The 20,022-nt window shown below is 45.7% G+C and overlaps 1 protein-coding gene across 7 annotated transcripts in view; it reads right to left on the bottom strand.

Moving 5' to 3' along the window:
- birc6 (baculoviral IAP repeat containing 6) overlaps positions 1–20,022 on the bottom strand; it is a 344,318-nt gene that overhangs the window by 129,083 nt on the left and 195,213 nt on the right. For all 7 annotated transcript variants that reach the window (XM_033025120.1, XM_033025122.1, XM_033025124.1 and 4 more), the window contains 2 exons: positions 13,115–13,244; positions 9,832–9,963 (listed from right to left, as the gene is read on the bottom strand). In XM_033025120.1, coding sequence (XP_032881011.1) covers positions 9,832–9,963; positions 13,115–13,244 — 262 coding nt within the window. The remainder of the gene's footprint in view (positions 1–9,831; positions 9,964–13,114; positions 13,245–20,022) is intronic.

The raw sequence follows: 20,022 nt of genomic DNA, 5'->3' as shown, positions 1-20,022 counted from the left end.
TCTGCCGACGGTCTGCTGTTCAAGCCCTCGGGATGATGGAAACTCCGGCATAGAGATGGATCTGAAATACTCCGCGGCATGGAGCTCCCGAGTCAGCCTCTTCTTCCCGGAGACCGTGGCTTCACGGTGTTAAAGTTCACAGGCCCCGCGATCGGAGCAATCCTCGGCAAAGTATTGCCCGCTCTGCGATGGTAAGTCCGCGCCGTGCTTGCGGCTTGAAGCTCCGGACCCGTCTCCAGGAAAGGCCGCACTAATCCAAGTTGTTAGGCCGCAGGGAGGGGATGGAGGTAAGTGACAGAAAAAGGTATCCCCCTATTCCCCCTCCCCCCCCCCCCCCACATAAAAAATACCGAGAAACATTAAAACATACATTTTAGACACACTAAAAATAATTTTAAAAGTTGAAATGACACACAGGCTGCTGGCGAGGCTGTCATTGCGGTAAAAGTAGCCTGAAAATGCTTTTGAGTTACACTTCACTGTTAAGTCAAGAATGTTTTATTGCTTTATGCACCAAAATGGAGCAATGAAATTCTTACTTGCAGCATCACAAGACGTTTGTACACATGGTACTCAATCGATAACAAGCAAATAATGTTCAAAAATGAAAAATAAAATGCCCAAAGTCCTGAATGCAACCAAGGCAGTTTATAGTTTGGATTTTAGTTATTGTTCGTAGTGTTCAGTAGCCTGATGGTTACTGGAAACCACTAGTTCCTCAACCTGGACGTCACGTTTTCACACCTGTACCTTTTTCCCCGATGGCAGGAGTGAAATGAGAGCCTGGCCAGGATGTTGTGGATCCTAGAGATACAGCATGGAAACGGGCCATTCGGCGCACCAAATCCACGCTGTCCATCAATCAACCATTCACAACAGTTCAATGTTATCCCACATTCACATTCCCTGCGCTCTAGAGAAATTGACAGCGGCCAATTATCCTACAAACCCACCTGCCTTTGGGATGTGGGAGGAAACCGCTGGAACCAAGAGGAAACCCACTCAGTCACAGTGAGAAAGTGCAAACTCCGCACAGACAGCATCCAATGTCAGGATCGAACCCAGGTCTCTGGAGCCGAGGCAGCAGCTCTACCAGTTGCCCTAATGTGTCACCCTCGTGTGTTCTGCTGATGAGTTCTTCGAGGATCTAATTGCAAAGGGATGCAGAGACCCGGTTCCCTGAGCTTGGTAATGTTTAGAGAGGATGATGGTGTTAAACGCCAAGTGGTAGTCTACGAACAACAGCCTGACGTATGCATTTTTATTGTCCAAGTGGCCCAGTGCAGAGTGGAGTCAGCGAGATTACATTCCCCGTGGATCTATTGCGGCTGTAGGCAAATCGTAGTGTGTCTTGGTTCTTGCTGAGGTAGTTGATACGTTTATTTGTTCAGGTCCGCTGCTGAGTCCTTGAACATCGCCCAGTCCTCTGCCTCCCCTGACCAGCTCTGTGCAGTGCTCACCACTGGGCCTGCCTTCTTCAGTCGCTGCCTATACGTAGAAGGAATGAGCACAGCCAGGTGGTCGGTTCCCCAAAGTGAGGCGAGGGATGAAGCGATGGGCATCGATGATAGCGGAATAGCAGTGGTGGAGGGTGTTTGATCCTCTGGTGCTGCACGACACGTGCTGGGGGCAGTTTGATTTCTCCAAGTTGGCCTTGTGAAAGTCCCCGGCTACAATAGGATTGGTGTCCGGAAGCGCCGCCTTGACCATGGCTCCTCCAGTGCTAGACACAGGCGCCTGCCCGCCTGGGGTGGGATATAGACACGTTCATGATGATGGCGGTGAATGATCTCGGGAGGTAGAAGGGATGGCACTTCACTGCCAGGTGTATCAGGTGTGGAGAGCAGGAGTTGGACAGACAGCAGGAAGGCAGACCCCACCGCCTCTCCCTTTCTCCGATGGCTCCGTTCAGTTCATGTGATGAATGGAGAAACCTTTGGGCTGGAGCCATGTCTCTGTATAACAGAGCGCACAGCATTCCCTCAACTCCCTTAGATAAAGCAGCCTTGCCCTTTAGTTCTCAACCATTTCCTTGGGATTGTACATGGGCAGTAGAATGGCAGGGAGGTGGGGGTTTGTAGTCCCATGCAGTTCAGTTGAACGTGCAAACTGCCCACCGATCATGATTGTGAACACAAGAGAGACCTCCACAGGCTTTCCTGGCACTGTTTTCATGATCATCCACGAGGATGGGGAATCGCCTGCCATTGGGGATTCCCTTACCAACGGTGACTTCATTGCCTTCAGGAGATTGCAATAGCGTTAATCCATGTAAATGGACTAACAGCTTGTCAACTGCAGCACTGATTTGTGCTGCCAGCATCACCATATTCCATCACCTCTTCCTTCCTTTGAATCTCTTGAATCCTAACCACCACCTTTCTGACCTCCTACTCAAGTTCCCACCTCCCCCGTCTCTTCAGGCACCCTATCTACTCGCAATGCCACTTTAACGAACTATGTATATGTAAGTGTACCTCAAGATCCCTCTGCTCCACTACATTTCCCAGGGCCCTACCATTCCTCTGAAGGTCCTGCCTGGTGTGACTTCACAAAATGCAACCTCTTGTACGTATCTGCATTAAACTCCATCTGCCATTCCTTGCCCCACTTGCACAGCTGATCAAGATTCCACTGCAATTGTTGTAACCCACCTTTACGGCATAAAATAACAATTTTAGTGTCAATTGCAGATTTAAGAATGAAGCCTTGTAGATTCTCATCCAAATCATTGATATAATCCACAAATCATCCTCCACAATAATCCTCAACACTGGTGCTCCACAAGGATGCGTTTTATGCCCCCTTCTTTACTCCTTGTACACCCATGACTGTGCTGCCAAATACAAATACAAATTTACAAATTAGCAGACAACACCAGACAGCTTAGTGGGCCGGATATCAAATAATAACGAGATGGAGTACAGGAGACAGATTGAGGACCGTGTAACCTGGTGTCAAGATAACAACCTTTTTCTCAATGTCAGCAAAACAAAGGAGGTAGTGATCGACTTCAGGAAGTGAAGCGGTACAAAGCGAAACAAAGAAAATAGGTGCAGGAATAGGGCCATTTGTGGATGATCATCCAAAATCAGTAACCCGTTCCTGTTTTCTCCCCATATTCCTTGATTCCGTTAACCCTAAGAGCTATATCTAACACTCTCTAGAAAACATCCAGTGAATTGGCCTCCACTGCCTTCTGAGGCAGAAAATTCCACAGATTCACAACTCTCTGGGTGATCTTTTTGTTGTCATCTCAGTCTTAAATGGCCTAGCCCTCATTCTTAAACTGTGACTCCTGGTTTTGGACTCCTCCAACATGGGGAACATTGTTCCTACATCTAGCCTGTTAAATCCCTTAAAAATTTGATACGTTTCTACAAGATTCCCTTTCATCCTTCTAGTCCAGTGAAAATGCCCAGTCGATACATTCTTTACATTGACGGTGCTGGGGTAGATATTGTTGAAAGCTTCAAATTGCTCGGAGGAAATATCACCAGCAACGTGGCCTGGACTAGCCACATCGAAGCAATGACAAAGAAAGCACATCAGCGCCTCTACTTCCTTAGGTTTAGAAAGTTCGCCAGGTCCCCAACAACCCTCACCAACTTCTACAGTTGGGCCGTAAAAAGCATTTTATCGGGATGAATCACAGCATAGTTTGGGAACAGCTCCAGCACAAGACCACAAGAAATTGTAGAGAATTGTGGACACAGCCCAGACCATCATGTAAACCATCCTCCCTTCCGTAGACTCCATCTACACCACACCACCTTAGCAAGGCCACCAGCATAATCAAGGACGAGTATCACCCCGGACAATCCATCTTCTCCCCTCTCCCATCAGGTAAAAGGCACAGAAGTGTGAACATGCACAACTCCACATTCAGGGACAGTTTCGTCCCACCTGTTATCAAAGGATTGAAGCATTCTATTACCAAGTAGTAGTCCTGAGCTACCTACCATCTACCTCATTGGAGAACCTCGGACTATCTTTAATCGAACATTACTGGACCGTATCTTGCTCTAAACGTTATTCCCTTTATCCTGCATCTTGTCAGCAGCAAGTCAATGTCATGTTGGCACTGGATTAATTATATTCAGATGTCAACTCTTGATGCAAACCCTAAAGTCCCATACATCATTGCTGGAGTTTACATATTCTGTTGTGCTGCTGCAAGTAACAATGTCATTGTTCTACCTGGGACATATGACAATAAAACACTTGACTCTCTTGAATTAAATTATGCTAACCTCAGGAACGTACTTCCCAAATGCCACCAGCATATCTCCTGCCTCTTGAGGGTTATTAACTCCCCACCAGCCTCACAAATCTCTCACATTATCCCTCGCCCTCATTTAGGCCAGTCTGACCATCTATCTGTGGTGCCCCTGCCACATTACAAAGTCCTTGAGGCACTAATGAAGAAAGTAATACTTCAGGACTGCCTTGAGTCAGTGAATTGGAACATCATCCAGCCTGAAACAGAGTATACGCCACCTGTCACCAGTTTCATTACGAAATGCATTGACAACAATATTCTAACACAGACAATTGAGATCTATCCTAAAGTTTGGATGAACAGGGAGATTCACTCACTGCTAAGTCTAGATCTCAGGCTTTGGAAAGAAAATGACGCCATACTGTGAAAGGGCAAGTATGTTCTCAGCAAGGCTATCAGGGATGCCAAGAGAAAATTGCAGAACAAGCAAATGCTGATTGATTGTGGCAGGGTCTGAATACCATCACGGATGACAAGCAGAAGACCAGTAACCTCTAGCAACTAAGCATCGCTACCAGATGAGCACAATGCTTTCTACACCCGTTTTCCACGAATGCATGTGCCCCATCCCGCATTGGCTCTGACCCAGACACCTTGGTGGCAGGCTCGATCTGCATTCAGAAGGGTAAATTCACGGAAAGTGGCCGACCTGGATGGAGTCCCTGGAGGGTTCTGAAATCAATTGGCCACAATCCTCACCGACATTTTCAATCTCTCATTCCAACAAAAATAATGTGCACTGAATCAATGACAACTGCCCAGTTGCTTTAGTATCAACTGTAATGAAGTACTTTGAAAGATCAGCAATGGCCCATATCTGCATCAGGTTACAAGATCACCTTGACAATCTGAACACCTGTGTTCATTGATCACACCTCAGTCTTCAACTACTACCTAAATAAGAACCTCGACCCACTACAGTTCGCCTACCATCACAATAGGTCCACGGAGGATGCGATCTCACTGGCTCTCCACTCCGCACTGGACCACTGGACAATAAAAACACTTAGGTCATGCTGTTGTTTATAGATTACAGCTCGGCGTTCAATACCATCATCCACTCCAAGCTGGTTACGATACCGAGGGAGGTTGAATGTATCCTGGACTAGGATTGCGATATAGTTGTTTAGCGGTTGCTTAGCATATTTGTTCGTCTTGTACTATGGTGGTGTTTTGTTTTATTGTATTGTAAATACTATTTTAATAAATATTTTTGATTAAATTTAAAAAAAAAAAATTTTTTAAAAGAAGAAAAAAAGCTGGTTACGAAACTCACGGAACTGGGTCTCTAAGCATCCCTCTGCAATTGGATCCTCGACTTCCTCATCCACAAACCAGTCTGTTCGAATTAGCAGAAACACTTCATCCTCAGTGATAATCAGTATGGGAGTCCTCAAGGCTGCGTGCTCAGCCCCCTGCTCTACTCACTCTATACTCATGACTGTGTAGCCAGACATAGTGCAAACTCCATTTTCAAGTTCGCTGATGACACCACCGTTGTGGGACGAATTACAGATGGTGATGAGTCAGAGTATAGAAGTGAGATCGACCTATTGACCAAATGGTGCCAGCTCAACAACCTGGCTCTCAATATCAGCAAAACCACAGAACTGGTTGTGGACTTTGGAAGAGGAAGGATGAGGGCCCACAATCCTGTTTATGTCAATGGGATGATGGTGGAGAGAGTCAAAAACTTCAAATTCCTGGGCGTGCATATTTCCGAAGATCTTTCCTGGACCCAGCACAATGATGCAATCATAAAGAAAGCACATCAGTGCCTCTACTTCCTGAGAAGATTACGGAGATTCAGTTTGTCAAAAAGGATTCTCCTGAACTTCTACAGATGCACAGTAGATAGCATACTGACTGGTTGCATCGTGGCCTGGTTTGGCAACTTGAACGTCCAGGAGCGGAAAAGACTGTAAAAAGTTGTAAACATTGCCCAGGCTATCACCGGCTCTGACCTCCCCACCATCGAAGGGATCTATCGTAGTCGCTGCCTCAAAAATCATCAAAGACCCACACAATCCTGGCCACACACTCGTCTCACCACTGCCATCAGGAAGAAGGTACTGGAGTCTGAGTACTGTAACGTCCAGTTTCAGGAACAGCTTCTTCCCTACAACCATCAGGCTATTAAACACTTCAACCTCATAAGCTATGAACGACAGTAGACTATTATTATTATTGCACTGGTACACAAACTTGCTGGAGGAACTCAGCGGGTGCAGCAGCATCTATGGAGCGAAGGAAATAGGCGACGTTTCGGGCCGAAACCCTTCTTCAGACTGATGGGGGGTGGGGAAAGAAAGAAGGAAAAAGGGAGGAGGAGGAGCCCGAGGGCGGGCGGATAGGAGGGTGGGAGGAGACAGCTAGAGGGTGAAGGAAGGGGAGGGGACAGCACAGGCTAGCCAAATTGGGGGAACTCAATGTTGATGCCATAAGGGCGCAAGGACCCCAGACGGAATACGAGGTGCTGTTCCTCCAATTTCCGCTGTTGCTCACTCTGGCAATGGAGGAGACCCAGGACAGAGAGGTCGGATTGGGAATGGGAGGGGGAGTTGAAGTGCTGAGCCACCGGGAGGTCAAGTAGGTTAAGGCGGACTGAGCGGAGGTGTTCGGCGAAACGGTCGCCCAACCTACGCTTGGTCTCACCGATGTAAATAAGCTGACATCTAGAGCAGCGGATGCAGTAGATGAGGTTGGAGGAGATACAGGTGAACCTTTGTCGCACCTGGAACGACTGCTTGGGACCTTGAATGGAGTCGAGGGGGGAGGTGAAGGGACAGGTGTTGCATTTCTTGCGGTTGCAACGGAAAGTGCCCGGGGAGGGGGTGGTGCGGGAGGGAAGGGAAGAATTGACGAATGAGTTGCGGAGGGAGCGGTCTTTGCGGAAGGCAGACATGGGGGGAGATGGGAAGATGTGGCGAGTGGTGGGGTCACGTTGGAGGTGGCGGAAATGGCGGAGGATTATGTGTTGTATTTGCCGGCTGGTGGGGTGAAAGGTGAGGACCAGAGGGACTCTGCCCTTGTTGCGTGTGCGGGGATGGGGAGAGAGAGCAGCGTTGCGGGGTATGGATGAGACCCTGGTGTGAGCCTCATCTATGGTGGCGGAGGGGAATCCCCGTTCCCTGAAGAACGAGGACATTTCCGATGCCCTGGTATGAAATGTCTCATCCTGGGAACAGATGCGGCGTAGGCGGAGGAATTGGGAGTAGGGGATGGAGTCTTTACAGGGGGCAGGGTGGGAAGACGTGTAGTCCAGATAGCCATGTGAGTCAGTGGGTTTATAATGTATGTCGGTCAGGAGTCTGTCCCCTGCGATGGAGATGGTGAGGTCAAGGAATGGTAGGGAAGTGTCGGAAATCGTCCAGGTGTATTGGAGTGCCGGATGGAAGTTGGTGGTGAAGTGGATGAAGTCAGTCAGTTGTGTGTGGGTGCAGGAGGTGGCACCAAAGCAGTCGTCAATGTAATTGTTATTGCACTGTTGTTGTTTGTTCTTTTTTTCCCCTGAGTTTTTGTTATATTATTTATTATAATTACATATTCTGTTGTGCTGCATCAAGTAAGAATGTCATTGTTCTATCTGGGACACATGACAATAAAACACTCTTGACTAATACCAAATAAGCTCATCTCTAAACTCACATGAACCATGGCGTTAAGGCGTCTATCTGGACTTCCTGACTGGTAGATCCAAGTTGGTTCGAATTGGTCATAACATTTCTTCCACCCTGAAACTCGATACTGATGCGCCTTATGCTTAGCACTCAGTTCCCTCAGCTTCAGGTTCCTCGGTATCCATATCACCAGCAACCTAACCGAGAGCCTTCATATTGGTGTGGTGATCAAGAAAGCTTTCTTGGGCATTAGAAACGATTTGACATACTCACAAGGATACCCTTGAATTTCCAGATACCCTATGTATTCTGACAGGATGCACCTCAGCCTGGTATGGCAACTGCTCTGCTCTTGACTGCCTGAACCCACAGAGAGTGATGAACGTGGCCAAGTCCATCATAGGCACGTTACATCCATTCATCCTCACTGTACTTTGCATCATGAAGGTTGGAAGTATCGTGAGGGATGCCTGCTTCTCTGCCCATTCCTTTTTTTCCCCTTCTACCTTCTGATAGATGATACAGGAGCTTGAAAGCCTGGGCGTTTAGCCTTGAGAACCGTTTCTTCCCCACTGCGAACATACTCGATGGGGGTGCTGCAAGCCGGTCGCCCTGCCAACAGCGCGTCAGTTCTTTCTACTTTTTTTGTTTTTTTAGTATGTCCTAATGTGTGTTTTTAATGTTTCTCGGTGTATCTTGTGTGGGGGGGGGGGGGGGGGGGGGGTGGTGTGGGGGGGGGGGGGGTAAGGGGGAAACCGTTTTGGTCGCCTCCTCCACGGAGAGGTGACTTTTTTTCATGTCGCCTCCCCCGTGGCCTAACAGCGAGGATCAGCCGGCCTTTCCCGGATACACGCCCAGGGCTTCAGCGGCGGGTACAGCGCGGACTCTTGGCGTGGAACGGGCGAGCCCTCGCTGGGGCTCGCCGGAGGGGAGCGCTCTGTTTCGCTGGCCAGCAGCAGCCGGCAGCCTGAAGCCGCAGTCTGCACAGCTCCGATCGGCGCAGTGTCCACTGCCTGGGATCCCTCGTGGGGACCGAGGGAAGAAGAGCTCCAATTGGCGGCCCACGGCCTACTTCTACCGCAGGAGCGGGGTCCCTCGCCGGGGACCCCTGGAGGGGAGTTTCGACCGTCCTCCCGTCTGCGGTGCTTCTGGCTGCGGCGCGAATTTTAAATCTCCGACCGCCGGCCTGCGGCCTACACCAGCCTGAAGCTGCGGTCTCCAGTGGGGAAGAGCCGATTCTGGACTTACCTGGACTTTTACCATCTGGTCGCCCGCAGCGACGGTAGCGGAGGGTTGAGTTCCCGACCACGGGGGAAAATGGAGGAGGACCGGCCAAATTTTGTGCCTTCCACCACAGTGATGAATGCTGTGGTGGATGTTTGTGTTACATTTTTAATGTGTTTGTGTGTTCTTTATCATTGTACCGCTGCTGGCAAATTCATTTCACTTGCACTTTATGTGCAATGTGACGAATAAAACCGTATTGTATTGTATTGTATACTCCCAAACCAATTATCTTTTTAATACACCTTTCTTGGAGATGCTGCCATTCACTCTGCCTCCTAACTCAACTTTGTTCAGTTATTCCATTATTGCCCTTTTGCTTGCACCACTTCAGACTGCATGACAATCTTGGCAACGTTCTGCTGTTTTGCATTCACTGGTTGTACCTTTCATTAACATGTATACCGTTATTCATGCAAACAAGGAATTTCATTGCACCCTGGTGTTCACGACAAATGAAGGATTCTCTATTTTGAAATGTAGTAGTATACTACATTTCAAAATAGAGAATTATTGATTTGAAATAAATCATAATTCCCTGAACTTTCTTTCAGGATTACGCAAGGATAAAAGCATCATCTGGAGGGATTGAAGAATCAATACCATGAGGAAAACTGGGTGACTCTACATCAGAAAAATAATTACCAGAAGCAACAACAACGCTGTAGTTGTCTTGGAAACCATTATCATTCTTCAACTTGTCCTTCTCCTCCTGGTTCCTTTTCTCCTTTTCTTCTTTTTGCTCACTGATCAATTTAGCAGTTATACTTGGTGTATCTAATTCACAAGAAAAAAGGAACAACAACGTCAGGGCAAATACTCTTGTCATAACTTTAAAACAGTCTTCTTCTCAATTTCCAATTTCTTACGAGAAGGGGTTGAAATTATCAAATGGATCCATGTTCCCTGGTCTTTTGTATAGGAAGGAACTGCAGATGTTGGTTTACACCAAAGATAGATACAAAATGCTGGAGTAACTCAGCGGGACAGGCGGCATCTCTGGATAGAAGGAATGGGTGATGTTTCAGCTCGAGACCCTTCTTCAGAATGAGCATCAGGGGAGAGGGAGTTACAGACATAAGGAAGTGTAAGAGATCAAAAGAGATGCAAATTAAGGAAAATGTAGACTAGACCATGTTGGCTAGGAGAAGGTGACAACCAAGCAAGCAGAGATACAATGTCATCAGAGGGACAGTCAGACTGGTCGGAGAACTGGGAAGGGAGAGGGATGGAGAGAGAGGGAAAGCAAAGGTTACTTGAAGTTAGAGATGTCAATATTCATACCACTGGGGTGTAAGCTACCCAAGAGAAATATCAGGTGCTGTTCCTCCAATTTGCGCTGGGCCTCACTCTGATAATGGAGGAGGCTCAGGACAGAAAGGTCAGTGTGGGAATGGGAGGGGGACTTAAAGTGTTTAGCAACTGGGAGATCAGTAGGTTTAGGCGGACTGAGCAGAGGTGTTCAGCAAATTGATCGCAAGCCTGTCCACACCTGGAACAGCAGATGCAGTAAATCTATTGTACGTTAACGAGAGGAGTTGAGTACAGGAGCAAAGAGGTCCTTCTGTAGTTGTACAGGGCCCTGGTGAGTCCATACCTGGAGTATGTGTACAGTTTTGGCCTCCTAATTTGAGGAAGGACATTCTTGCTATTGAGGGAGTGCAGCTTACGTTCACAAGGTTAATTCCCGGGATGGCGGGACTGTCATATGATGAAAGAATGGGTCGACTGGGCTTGTATTCACTGGAATTTAGAAGGATGAGAGGCAAATCTTATAGAAACATAAAATTATTATGGGATTGGACACGCTAGATTCAGGAAACATGTTCCCGATGTTAGGGGAGTCCAGAACCAGGGGGCCATAGTTTAAGAATAAGGGGTAGGCCATTTAGAACAGAGATGAGGAAACACTTTTTCACACAGAGAGTTGTGAAGTTGTGGAATTTTCTGCCTCAGAAGGCAGTGGAGGCCAATTCACTGGATGCATTCAAAATAGTTAAATAGAGCTCATAGGGGTAGCGGAATCAAGGGATATGGGGAGAAGGCAGGAATGGGATACTGATTGTGAATGATCAACCATGATCACATTGAATGGTGGTGCTGGCTTGAAGGGTCGAATGGCCTACTCCTGCCCCTATTGTCTATGTATCTATGTATGTACATCCTTTCCATTTCCATACATGTCCCATCTACATTAGACCACGTTTAGTCCATATCCCTCCAAAACTGTCCTATCCATGTACCTGTCTGTTTCTTAAACATTGGGATAGTTCCAACTTCCCATGGCACCTCGTTCCATGCATCCACCACCCTTTGTGTGAAGAAGATACCCCTCAGATTCCTATTAAATCTTTTCCCCTTCGCCTTAAACCTATGCCCTCCGGTCCTCGATTTACCTACTCTGGGCAAAAGACTCTGTGCATCAATCTATACAATCCAATCTATTTTTCTCATGATTTTATACACCTCGAGAAGACCACCCTTCATCTTCCTGCGCTCCAAGGAATAGAGTCCCAGCCTACTCAAACTTTCCTTATAGCTCACACCCTCTCGTTCTGGCAACATCCTCACAAATCTTCTCTGTACTCTTTCCAGCTTGATAACATCTTTCCGATAACATGGTGCCTAGAACTGTTTTTGGATAGGCAAATGGATATAGAGCCGGAGGGGTATGTGTGGGCAGATAAGAGCTTGTCTTGGCATGATGTCTGGCACAGACATAGTCAGATAAAGAGCCTGTTCCACTGCTGCACTGTTGTATGCTAATGCTCTTCAAGAGGCCCTTCTTGATTTATAATTGCCCTCGTATTCCCCACACTGATTGCACTATCCACCATGTCCTTCTCCTTAATGAATACAGATACAAAGTAATTGTGTCGTATCTTGCCTACACCCTGCTACCTCCAAATACAAATTCCTTCCTTTATCCTTGAGCTGTTTTATCTTCTCTCTGGTATGAACATCAGAGGAAGAGGACTGACTTTGGTGCCTTCCCTCACAGTGGGAAACTTTGATTCTGCTGTGCGGGGATGTTTTATCTCGGAGTCTATCGTGTGTTATGTGCTTTTTTAATTTGTATGGCCGTTTGGTGACCACATATTTCACTGTACCAACTGGTACATGCGACAAATAAACATATCTTGTATCACTTCTCTGGTTACCCTCTTGGTCTGCATGGGCAAGCTGGTCCGAAGGAACTGTTGCCATGCTGCATTACTCCATGACCTGTGTGATTTCATCATCTTAAAGCATGCATGCACTTCCTTTTTTTTTTTAAACCAAATTTACAACCTCTTTGGTCATCCAAGATTCCTTCACCTTGCTATCCTTATCCCTCTTCCTTACTCAAACGTGCTAGTCTTGAACTTTGAAAAACATGTTAGATCCCGTGTAACCCAAAAACAACTGCTCCCAATGTACTCTGCCTAGTTACTGCCCAATAACATTGTGATCTGCCTTACTCCAATTTAATACCTTTCCCCCAAGGTCCAGACTTCTCCCTTTTCAAAACAAATGTTCAGCACAAACATTGTGAGCTGAAAAATCCATTCCTGTGTTGCATGTTCTAAGTTCTAAGTAAGTAAGTAAGTTTATTGGCCAAGTATTCACATACAAGGAATTTGCCTCGGTGCTCCGCCCACAAGTAACAACATGACATACAGTGACAGTTACGAATGACTCCGAAAACACTAAACATTAATAATAATAAAACATTAATGATAAAACACCATTGATCAAGGAAGACCTTTATGTAAACTTGTTCACTTTTGCAATGGGCATGATTTCCTGGAATTAATAGAAAAGCTGTCCATCAATAAAGGGTCTTTAATGCCGCAGTTTATTCATTGATTAGTTCATCGTACTTCAGTTTTGATTCATTGGACCAATAATTGCAACAAGAATTTTGCATCAATTAAAATACACCCACCTGATACACGGTCCAAAACTTCAGCTAAGGTGGTTGAAATTGGCAAATGAAGAGTTCGATATTTATGTCCAGCTCCGTACATGGGATGTTGGATCACATGACTAGTAGCATTAATTCGACCTTTATAAAGCTGTAAAATCATAGTAGATCACAATTTTAGGAAACAAGAAAGAGCACCAAGTTAAACATCACAGAATGGGGTTGAAGTCAAGGGGACTCGGTATAAATCTACATGGAAACAGACTGCTGTCATTGTTCACTATGAGAGCAAACAGTTACAATCACAATCACCATTTCATGTTTTACAATCTTTTTGTCGTGTATCTATCCATCTAGTCTCAACCACTCCTGCTCTCTGTAATCAATTTTATCTTACTTTATGACGTAGCTTTCTATGCCAGACCTCTCATTTATTTACCACATCTGTAAAGTTCACAATGTTGTTCTAACATTTCTCTTATCCACCCTGCAGCAACAAATCAAATAGGCTCTGTACTATGAACGTTAAATCCATTATGTCATTTACAAGCTGCAACAGAACATCTATCAGATTAATTTGGCAGCTATGGAAATTAGAAGGGAGAAAAGCTAAACTGGAAATGGAAGATTGGAGCTCTGTTGAAGGGGTACTGAGGAAGATAGAGAAAAGGGAAAAGGAAATAGTATAACGCAAAGGATTGATGCTACGGAGACGAGAGCAGATCAGAAAGGGACACAGGGTACAAACAAGACTTCACCAACATCAGATTAAACTTATTTTACTATTTTAGAGTTTACGCTAGATTAACATCCTAACAATTTGGAGTCAGTGAAAATAGAAAATATATAACAATTAAATTTGGTTTGAAACGCATTGCATATTTTGGCATTTGGAAATACAATATGATGGTGAGGACTGAATGGTGCCTCAAGGGGCAAGACTCGGCATTAAATAGATCTGGATTCAACACGTCTGGAAAGGTGGGGTTGCAATATTGATTAAAAAGAATGCTAGAGCTGGAGAGGGAATATCACAGAAGGGAGAATGTGTTTAGTTCGAGGAAGAAACCACAGAGAGGACATTACACTACTTGGTGCATTCAAAAAGGTCACCATTGAGTGACAAATGCAAATATGCATGAACATAACAGAAAAGTGCATTAACTATAAAAGTTGGACCGCAAGCGCTGCCGAACCGCCACTTGAGATGTCCGGACCGACGGGACATCGGCCTCCAGGCCCAGCGCGGAGAAGCACCAACCCCAGCTCACCTCCGCCTCTCCTGCACGGCCAACTGACAGCCTGGACCGACAACACCAGCGGCCCCAGACCCACAGAACTCACAGCCAGCACTAACTCCAGCCCAACCCCGCTCCAACTGCAGAGGAACCCGCACCCCGATGTGCCGCTATGGCGCCAAGTGCCCATTCGCCCACGGCCTCAGCCATCACACCAAGTACAAGCCGTACCTTGCACAACACCAGCTTCTGCCCCTACGGTACCTGCTGCCACTTCATCCATAACTCCGAGGAGGAGCGAGGGGCCCGGCCTCGCCTGGGTCAGAACGCCAGACTGGGCTCAGCCTCCACCGGCCTGGCACTAGACTGGGCCACACTGCGGGCAGCCTTCAGCCCCGACCTGAAGTTGGAGCTGGCCCAGACTCTGGGCTTGGGGCTGGGCAAGGGAGGGGGAAGAGGTTGCTGCTGCCGCCAGCACCACCAATAGCACTTAATTGCTGTGCACTGTGCCGCCCCAATTCACATTCATGTTATAGGAGCAGAATGAGGCCATTCAACCCATAGAAACATAGAAAATAGGTGCAGGAGTAGGCCATTCGGCCCTTCAAACCAGCACTGCCATTCAATATAATCATGACTGATCATCCAAAATCAGTACCCCGTTCCTGCTTTTTCCCCTATATCCCTTGATTCCTTTAGCCCTAAGAGCGAAATCTAACTCTCTCTTGAAAACATCCAGTGAATTGGCCTCCACTGCCTTCTGTGGCAGAGAATTCCACAGATTCACAACTCTCTAGGTGAAAAAGTTTTTCCTCATCTCAGTCTTAAATGACCTATCCCTTATTCTTAAACTGTGACCCCTGGTTCTGGACTCCCCAACATCGGGAACAATTTTCCTGCATCTACCCAGAACAGTCCTCTAAGAATTTTATATGTTTCTATACGATCTCCTCTCATCCTTCTAAATTCCAGCGAATACAAGCCCAGTTCTTTCCCGCCATCAAGGGAATTAACCTGGTGAACCCATGCTGCACTCCCTCAATAGCAATAATATCCTTCCTCAAATTAGGAGACCAAAATTGCACACAATACTCCAGGTACAGTCTCACCAGGGCCTTGTACAACTGCAGTAGGACCTCCTTGCTCCTAACCTCAAATCCTCTGGCAATGAAGGCTTTCTTCACTACCTACTGTACCTGCATGCTGACACCAAGTCACTCCGCAATTCAACTGTGGCTGATCTATCTTTCCCTCTCAACCCCATTCTCCTGCCTTCCCCATAAACTGACACCCGTACTAATCAAGAATCTATCTCTGCCATAAAGATATCCATTGACTTCGCTTCTACAGCCTTCTTTGGCAATGGATTCCACAGATTCACCACCCTCTGACTAAATAAATTCTTCATCTTCTTCCTAAAAGAACTCCTTTAATTCTGAGGCTGTGACCGCTGATCCTACAATCTCCAACTAGTGGATACATCCTCTCCACATCCACTCTATTCAAGCCTTTCACTATTCTGTATGTTTCAATGAGGTCCCCCCTCATTCTTCTAAACTCCAGCGAGTACAGGCCCAGTGCTGTCAAACGCTCATCATATGTTAACCTACTTATTCCTGGGATCATTCTTGTAAACCTCCTCTGGACCCTCTCCAGAGTCAGCACATCCTTCCTCAGATATGGGGCCCAAAATTGATTGAATGAATGAATGAATAAGTTTATTGGCCAAGGATTCACGTACAAGGAATTTGCCTTGGTGCTCCGCCCACGTGACATGATATACAGTGACAGTTAAGAATTATACATAAAACATTAAACATTAGTAATAAAACATTATTGATTAAACATGTGAATTAAATAAAATACCAGAGCAAAAGGAGGCTGCAGATATTTGGTTATTGAGTAGAGCTACTACTCGTGGAAAAAAAGCTGTTATTATGTCTGTCTGTGGCAGCTTTGACAGTCCGGAGTCGCCTTCCAGAGGGAAGTGATTCAAAGAGTTTGTGGCCAGGGTGAGAGGGGTCAGAGATGATCTTGCCCGCTCGCTTCCTGGCCTTTGCAGTGTACAGTTCGTCAATGGGGGGGAAGGTTGCAGCCAATAACCATCTCAGCCAGTTGGACGATTCACTGCAGCCTCCAGGTGTCGTGCTTTGTGGCTGAGCCAAACCAGACCATGATGGTGAGGACAGACTCTACGATGGCCGTATAGAATTGGACCATCATTGGCTGTGGCAGATTGTGCTTCCTCAGCTGCCGCAGGAAGTACATCCTCTGTTGTGCTTTTTTGACTGTGGAGTCGATGGTAGCCCCCCACTTAAGGTCCTTGGAGATGATGGTTCCCAGGAACTTAAAAGACTCCACAGATGTGACTGTGGTGTTGTTGATGGTGAGTGGGGTGAGGGGAGTGGGAGCTCTCTTAAAGTCTACAATCAATTCCACTGTCTTAAGAGCATTGAGCTCCAGGTTGTTGTGATGGCACCAGGATGCCAGCTGTGATACTTCCTGTCTGTAGGCAGATTCCTCCCCATCCTGGATCAGTCCAATCAGGGTTGTGTCATCCGCAAACTTGAGAAGCTTGACAGAGGAGTCAGTGGAAGTGCAGTCATTGGTGTAGAGAGACTAGAGGAGAGGGGAGAGTACGCATCTTGCGGTGCTCCTGTGCTGAGGTTTTGTGGATCCGAGATGTGCTTTCCCAGCCTCACATGCTGCTTCCTGTCTGTCAGGAAGCTGGTGATCCACCGACAGAGGAGTCAGGCACAGTCAACTCGGAAAGTTTGGAGTGTAGTAGCTCTGGCACAATGGTGTTGAATGCAGAGCTAAAATCAACAAACATAATCCTCGCATAGGTCCCCTGGCGGTCTAGGTGCTGGAGGATGAAGTGCAGGCCCAGGTTGACTGCGTCATCCACAGATCTATATCCCCCGATAAGCAAACTGCCGAGGGTCTAACAGGGAGTTTGTGATATTTTTCAGCTTGGCAAGCACAAGCCTTTCAAGGGTCTTCATGACTACAGAGGTCAGTGAGACAGGCCTGTAGTCATTAAGATCAGTGATCCATGTTTTTTTGTGTATAGGGACAATAGTGAGGACTTTGAAGCAGGCAGGGACAGTACAGGTTTGCAGGGACTGGTTGAAAATGTCTGTGTAGACCGGTGCCAGTTGTTCGGCACAGAGCTTGAGAGTAGAGGGGGAAACAGTGTCTAGTCCTGGAGGTTTCCGGCTTTTCTGTCTTCTGAAAAGCCTCTCCACGTCCTCTATTTTTATTGTTGATGATGGAGAAGTGATTTTGTGCAGCACGGAGGATGTGGGTAATTGGGTGTGAAATTTTTTTTTTTGTTTATTTTATTAGAAGTTAATACAATACAAAACAATACAGTGGCACCTAATTTTAGGTGCCAACTATGTCATACCGTAATCCATTCTATGTACAACCTCTAGTTTTATGTTATGAGTAGGCAAGACAAGAAAAAGAAAACAATAGAAAGGGGAAAGAGTGGAAAAATAGATGGTAGAGAGTAGAAAAATGTGAAGTGTGGATATAAAAAAAAAATTAAAAAAAAATAAAATAAAAAAGAAAAGGTGGAAAGTAGAAATAGAAGAAAAGGCCCCTTAAAAGAGAATTTTTCAAATCTATATTCGGAGATGTAGATCTATCCACGTCATGAACTGAAATCAGCAATCCTTATGGTACCGCTGCATCACATGATTCCAAAAAGTCGATGAAAGGAGACCAACTCCTTAAGAATTGGTCATATTTATCTATTAGTCGGAGTCTCATTTCTTCAAGGCGTGCTATGTCCATCATATTCCTAATCCACATTTTAACAGTTGGTATGGTTGTATTTTTCCAAAATTTAAGTATCAATTTCTTTCCAATTATTAACCCATAATTAAAAAAAACATTTTGGTCTTTATTTAAATTGGTATCTTCTCCTATTATTCCAAATATAATCCATTCCATTTTGGGTTCTATTCTTGACTTGAAGAGCTTTGTAAATATATCAAATATATCACTCCAAAATTTATTCAACTTTGTACATCCTACAAATGAATGTGTTAAATTAGCGTTTTGAAACAAACATTTATCGCATCTGGGAGAGACGTTTGGATAAAATTTATTCAACCTCGTTTTTGAATAATATAGTCTATGTAATAATTTGAATTGAATTAAATTATGTCTTGTATTAATAGAACAGTTATGTGTATTCATCAAATACTTTTCCCATCTATCCTTCGAGATCTTTATCATTAGCTCATGTTCCCAATCTTCTCTTAGTGCTTCTGTTGAGGGTGATTCTCTATCTAATATATTATTATAAAAGTATGAAATTAATTTTTGTGAATCAGCCGGGTGTGAAATGAAAATTGCTCACATTACTCCAAATGCGGCCTGACCGGCGCCTTATTGAGCCTCAGCACATCATCCCAGTCTTTCTATTCTAGTCCCCTTGAAATAAATGCTAACATTGCATTTGCCTTCCTTACTACCGATTCAACTTGCAAATTAACGTTTTGGGAATCCTGCACCAGCACTCTCGTACCTTTGCACCTCCGATTTCTGGATTCTCCCTCCGAAATGTTTCAGCCCTTTGCTTGTTTCTCAGTTTGTCTCAAATTGAATCCATTTCACCGTGACAATCTGCCATGCCAAGATCAGTAACCCCCTCCCTTAATATTAGTGCACAACAACCATCCTTTCACTACCATCCTTTCCTTCTTTGACAGCCTTTCCCCAATGTCGAATCCACTGAAATATTTAGACAAAGAGGTCAAATTCATTAACTTGTTGAAAATGCAAGGAGCATTCAACCTGCAATTTGCAACACTTCACAATTCTTCAAACCAGTCTCACATCTTCCTTCTTATTTCTGGCCTTTGTTCCAACCATCTGCCTATCAAAAACAAAACCCTCGCCTACGTTGGATGAGAATGTTCATGGCAAGATTAGCAAGTTTGCATCTGACACTAAAGTGGGTAGGATTGCAGATAGTGAAGATGGTTGTTAAAAATTGCAGCAGGATCTTGATCGGTTGGGCAGGTGGGCTAAAGGAATTTTTCATGGAATTTAATACAGAGAAATGTGAGGTGTCGCATTTTGGGAAGTCTAACATGGGCAGGACCTACACAGAGAATGGTAGAGTCTGGGAAGTGTTGTAGAGCAGAGGGATCTAGGAGTACAGGTGTATGGTTCCTTGAAGGTGGAATCGCAGTTAGATAGGCTGGTCAAAAAGGCTTTTGGCACATTGGCCTTCATCAGTCAGAGTATTGAGTACAGATGTTGGGAGGTCATGTTGCAGTTGTATAAGACGTTGGTGAGGCCGCATTTAGAGTCTTGTGTTCAGTTCTGGGCACCATGTTGTAGGAAAGATGTTGTCAAGCTGGAAAGGGTGCACAGAAGATTTACGAGGATGTTGCCAGGACTCGAGGGTCTGAGCTACAGGGAGAGGTTGAGTAAGCTGGGATATTATTCCTGGAGCGCAGGAGGATGAGGTGTGATCTTGGAGGTATACAAAATCATGAGAGGAATAGATCGGGTAGATGCACAGAGTTTCTTGCTCAGAGTAGGGGAATCAAGAACCAGAGGACATGGGTTTAAGTTGAGGGGGGAAAGATTTAATAGGAACCCGAGTTGGTAACATTTTCACACAAAGTGTGGTGAGTGTGTGGAACGAGCTGCTGGAGGAGGCAGCTG

The sequence above is a fragment of the Amblyraja radiata genome, chromosome 8 (genome assembly GCF_010909765.2).
Source record: "Amblyraja radiata isolate CabotCenter1 chromosome 8, sAmbRad1.1.pri, whole genome shotgun sequence".
Lineage (NCBI taxonomy): Eukaryota > Metazoa > Chordata > Chondrichthyes > Rajiformes > Rajidae > Amblyraja > Amblyraja radiata.
Note: the sequence above shows the minus strand (reverse complement) of the source record. Positions and strands in the feature narration are given on the sequence as shown.